Source organism: Trichophyton benhamiae, assembly GCF_000151125.1.
Source record: "Trichophyton benhamiae CBS 112371 chromosome Unknown contig01239.5, whole genome shotgun sequence".
NCBI classification, from domain to species: Eukaryota; Fungi; Ascomycota; class Eurotiomycetes; order Onygenales; family Arthrodermataceae; genus Trichophyton; species Trichophyton benhamiae.
Genome location: NW_003315054.1, coordinates 1 through 4822, shown reverse-complemented (window position 1 = coordinate 4822; position 4822 = coordinate 1). Strand labels below are relative to the sequence as shown.

General features: G+C 48.4%; 3 protein-coding genes across 3 annotated transcripts; 2 read left to right on the top strand and 1 right to left on the bottom strand.

Moving 5' to 3' along the window:
* Positions 1-123: 123 nt before the first annotated feature.
* Positions 124-930, top strand: ARB_03941 (haloalkanoic acid dehalogenase, putative; the record flags this gene model as incomplete). Its single annotated transcript, XM_003009807.1, has 1 exon — positions 124-930. The coding sequence occupies one exon, from the start codon at positions 124-126 to the stop codon at positions 928-930; it is 807 nt and encodes a 268-aa protein (XP_003009853.1).
* A 577-nt stretch (positions 931-1507) lies between these two features.
* Positions 1508-2802, top strand: ARB_03940 (uncharacterized protein; the record flags this gene model as incomplete). Its single annotated transcript, XM_003009806.1, has 2 exons — positions 1508-1976; positions 2072-2802. 2 exons carry the CDS (start codon positions 1508-1510, stop codon positions 2800-2802), a joined length of 1200 nt encoding a protein of 399 aa, XP_003009852.1.
* Positions 2803-4224: 1422 nt separating this feature from the next.
* On the bottom strand, positions 4225-4761 carry ARB_03939 (uncharacterized protein; the record flags this gene model as incomplete). The annotated part of the gene is made up of 1 exon (XM_003009805.1): positions 4225-4761. A coding segment is annotated over one exon (537 nt), but the record flags the coding sequence as incomplete, so codon positions are not given.
* Between the last annotated feature and the right edge of the window lie 61 nt (positions 4762-4822).

The following is a 4822-nucleotide window of genomic DNA, read 5'->3' as shown; positions in this document are numbered from 1 at the left end:
AATGCTCGAGAATGTATTAGAATTAAAACAAAGGTACAAAAAGAAGAACAGAGGCGAGCATCTTCATCTTCTGGACGGCACCACCACATCAGATAACTAGCTTTTGCCTAATCAAAACAAGAAATGGATTGTAAACGTCCCCTAAGCACGTTCCGTCTCCTTTCATTTGATATATTTGGCACCCTGATCGACTGGGAGAGTGGAATCCATGAGGCCCTCAAGCCCCTAGTCCAACGATTAGATCACTCTAATCCCCTGAAAACCGACAGGAAGAAGCTTGGAGACTTGTACGGTAAACATGAGCGGGCTATACAAGTGGATAATCCTGGGTTAGCTTACAACCTGGTCGTCAAGGAGGCTTACGAGCGTCTAGCAAGGGAGACACAATCTCTCCCGGCAACAGAGCATCTTCTAGACAAAGAGTCAACGGCAGTCGGCAATAGTGTCGGCCGCTGGCCCCCCTTCCCTGACACCGTGGCCGCCATGCGCCGGCTAAAGAAGAAAGGGTACAAGCTTGTCCCGCTGTCAAACGTGGACCGCGAGTCCTTCTCCAATACGCTGGCCGGGCCGATGGCAGGGCTGCGAGATGGACTGGCACCAGAGGAGCCCTTCTTCGACGCCATATATACGGCACAGGACATTGGATCGTACAAGCCGAACCTGCGCAACTTCGAATATCTGGTTTCACACGTCAAGTCCGAGTTTGGTGTCGAGCCAGCAGACATCCTTCACGTAGCGCAAAGCCTGCACCATGATCATGAGCCTGCGAAGAAGATGGGCCTCAGTAGCGTCTGGATCGCGAGAGGGAGCGGATCGAGCAGCATGGGAACCGATGTCTGCGAGTATCTCGATGGAGGAAAAGTAGCCTTTGGATGGCAATTTGACGACCTGGCTGGACTGGCGGACGCGGTTGAGGCTTCACTACCGTAGCACAGCAGTTACACACAAAGCAAACGTCTCCTTTTGTCTGCATCCTTCGACTTCGACTTCGACTCCGCCTGCGTCTCCCCCTCTCGTCTTTGTTGTCCTTCTTGTCGTCTGCCGCCTTGTCACCTTGTCGTCCTGTTGATGTTTGACGTTAGATAAATAAATAATAATAGAAACTTTTTAGTGAGGTGAAAAAGAAAGTCCTGACTAAGCTCTGACTAAGCACAGCCTCCAACTTTTCCTGCCCCAAAAGAAGAACGTCGAACTTCTTCAACTTCTGCAACTTCAACTTCACAAGCCACTCGCCGCAGGATCTCGACCTTTTGCACGCCGCCACCTGCTCGAATCGCACGCCGAAGAAGACGGTAGAGGGCTTTGGATCGCTTCGTCCTGGCAGTCTCTCCCCCTCTGCCGCGCCGCCGCCGCCGTCTGATGCCGCCCGCTCGTCTTCTTCCTCGTCTGTTCTCCGACCCGATCCCTTCCACCATCGCCACATCCAGGCTCGCCGGAGCCACGCCCGCGTTCACTCTTCGTTTGACCACCTGAAGCGCTTTTTGCCGTCACTTATCTCTCCCCGTTGATGTCATTCAGTCCTCAGAACTATGAATCAAGCTCGTCCACGACAAAGTCGACGTCTCCAGCCCATACGGCCGCCCAGTCGGCTAACCTCGCTTCTCCCCCGTCGTCAGTCGCCATGCAGCCACACTCGGTCTCTCAGTCGACTGTAACGACGTCCACCTCCTGCCCAACTCCAGCTAGTAGTACTAGCGGTCTCGCAAGAGATGGATCTGATGGCCCAGGCGCGATCGCCGCGTCATTTGCCGACGGAAAGATCCCTTTCGAGACACTTGGAAGCGACACGAAACCTTTGGCGCATGACCACCACAATAACGAGAAGAGTATTGATACGCAGAAACCGTCCTCTAACGATAGTAATGATCATGATCCTATGGATATTGACCTGAAAGAAGGAGCTGGCCTGTCAGAAGAACCAAGTCTAGAGTCTCTCCAGCGAGACGTTGGAGAGGCAATAGGCCTCTGCAAATCCTGTAAGGCTTCTTCTTGCTGATTTTCCCTGTTCAAGCGCCTTGTTTTAGTTTTCTTTTGGCGCTTGAGTTGGATAATGATGTATTAACACGGATAGCCTACACCTCGACTCTGCCAGTTCCCAAGTTCGATATCGTATCCCTCTACGGCCTTGGACCTATAGCTGCCTCGGTCGCTCGCACAGATCCCGTAACAGGTGAGAAGATAAATCGGCTACGGAAGTCTTACGAAGGGAAGATCAAGGGTTTGGGTCTGGCTGGTAGAAATAAGCCAGTTAAACAAGAACCGGGTGCCCCTGGTGGACTACGGAATTTAATGATGTGGCCTGATGAAGAATGGTACAACCAAAAGGTTGCGGGCAAGGAGATCACGATCGCGGAGCCGGATACCGCATTCTACAAGCAACAACTCAGAGCTATGAAAATGGAACCAGGTATTACGCCAAGAAATGAATATTGGGAAGACGTACTCGGGCACGAAAAATCATCGAAGAATGCTGCTGAGCAGTTACCGAAGAAACCAGGCTCTAGCTCCTTCAAAAACACTCCTCAAAGCAACGGTACACCTGCGGCTCAAGCCTCTTCTGCGACAGTTGCGCCAGATCCGGGTCGCCCCAAACGTGCAGGCCGCAAAAGAAGCTACCACGACAGCAGCTTTGTCGGGTATGGCGAAGGATTTCCCGATGATGATGACTTGGAAGGCTCTCTCTATTCCAATGATGATGACGGGGGCAGCGTAGGCAAGAAAAAACGAAAGAAGATGGTTCGTTCTTCCTGCATGTTTATTGTCCTACCTGTTCTTGGATACCTACCTTTTTATACTCTTTGATATCATTACTTACCATATTACAGCAAGAACATGCAACAGGAGGCCCTCCGCCTTTTGAGCGAGGCGGCAGCTACGGCGTTGGAATGTTCGGCATTGGTGCCCGATGACAATAGACCTCGAATAATCAACTGTGACCCGTGGAGCATCGTTACTAAACTACCCCTTTCAAACAATGAATCCATGCATTCATATGGACTAACAAACCCCACCCCATCTTTACTCTTCCAGTTACTCACCCGCAACAGCATTAACGCGCGGTGTACTTCTTTACACACCAAACATATCTCGGTGCAAACCACGAGGCTCCATGTCGCCTACTCCCCCCTTCCCACATTTATTCTCTTGACACCTTGGACTTAAAGCTCCTTAATTCTTCAAATTTGCATAGTGGTGCAGGATATACCCGCTTCGGTCAAAACGGCGTTAGATGTGCAATCATTCCTCTTTTCCCTACTTCGCGGTGTTTCCGGAGGTTCAACAGGACGGTGGTTATATTGGGTTCTTTCTTGTCGTTTTTATCTGCTTTTTTTCGTTCCCATATTTTTACTATTGCCTTTTACACAGCGATGTTTTTCAGGTTCGATCCCAACTTCCCTTAACGTGGCGAAGGCTAGAGTGACAATAGATTCACTCTCAGAAAAGCCTCTGCATAATACTTCATTTCCCTGATATTATTTGTTTTCTACCGTTTTGCTTGTTGCTTTTTCTTTTCTTACCCGAAAAGATGCTTTGCGGGCGAGCAAACTGAGCTGATGATACGGGGTTTGGCTGTTTGGTTTGACAGACCAAATAGCACGTGTATCGTCAGCGCAACTAACGTACATATGTGTCTAGTTCCAAAGAAAAATTAAACAAACCAACCTTGGTGTCATCCCGTGGGTGATAAATTGTATCTTTTGTTGCTTTGAATACAATGGTTTTTTTTCTTTCTATTTGACCGGCCAAAGAATTGATTGGATTTAGCTACAAGAACCAAAATTGTATCCAATAACTGGATATTGTAACATCTAGACAAAAAGTGTAGAGCATAAACGAAGGGGGTATATGGGATCAAAGAAACCATAATGATCGTACCATTAAAGTGCCCGTAGAAAGACTGAACTAGTTAAAAGTTCTCATCATTAATAATAACCTTGCATGGACCTTGAGGGTAAAGACAGAGCTACAAGGCTATTCTGTTTTCCCTGGGGTATATATATGTAGACAGGATAAATCGTGATGAAGGGACTTTTCTCGTCCCAAAACATGGGAGAGGTAGCAAGTGTAAGCCTGGGCCGATAATTGAACGAAAAGAAGGAAATATAACTATCCACCTCGACGTAAACATCACTTGTTAGAATCGAAGCACAAGCCAGGAACTAAAAATAACGTGAAATAGGAGTTCCAGAATGGTAATTGAAGTAGTGCCAGCACAGTGTTGTGTTAAGGTACCATGCTAGGAGTGTAAAACGTAGCTGTTTCTTCAGCTAGTTGTGAGATGTCTGGTAGATCGTGACCGAGGGTATCCATAAGTTCTGCATGTTCCTCATAGCTCAGCCTTCGATCTCGGAATATATTAGATTGGTATGGCTGGTTAAAGAACTGGGAGTATTGCTCTCCAATGGTGCCTAACCATGACATGGGATCAATTGTGGCACTAGGATACGTAAGATAACTGGCTGTTGTGGATGCTGTAGTATAATTGGGGTCCCAGTGATGTAGGCCTGGCACAACTGAAGGGAAAGTATTGTGGAATGAACTTGGGTCAAAGTTGTTTGTTGGAGTAGGGCTAACATCGCATCGTGCGAGTGAATGAGTCACAGGAGATGAAAATGTCTGGGCTGGGCTGCTAGAGTTAGGATCAATGCTCGACCCATTCCCATTTGTGTAAGTGACCTGAGGTGGCGGGGCCAGCTCATAGGGTATTGTTGCAATCGTTGCGAGGGAAGGAGGCGGAGGAGTTGTAGATTCGAACTTTATCTGTCCAGGGTGAAGCCTTGCAGCTTCGAAAGAGGCGCGAGAACGTGTAGGTTCATAGGGA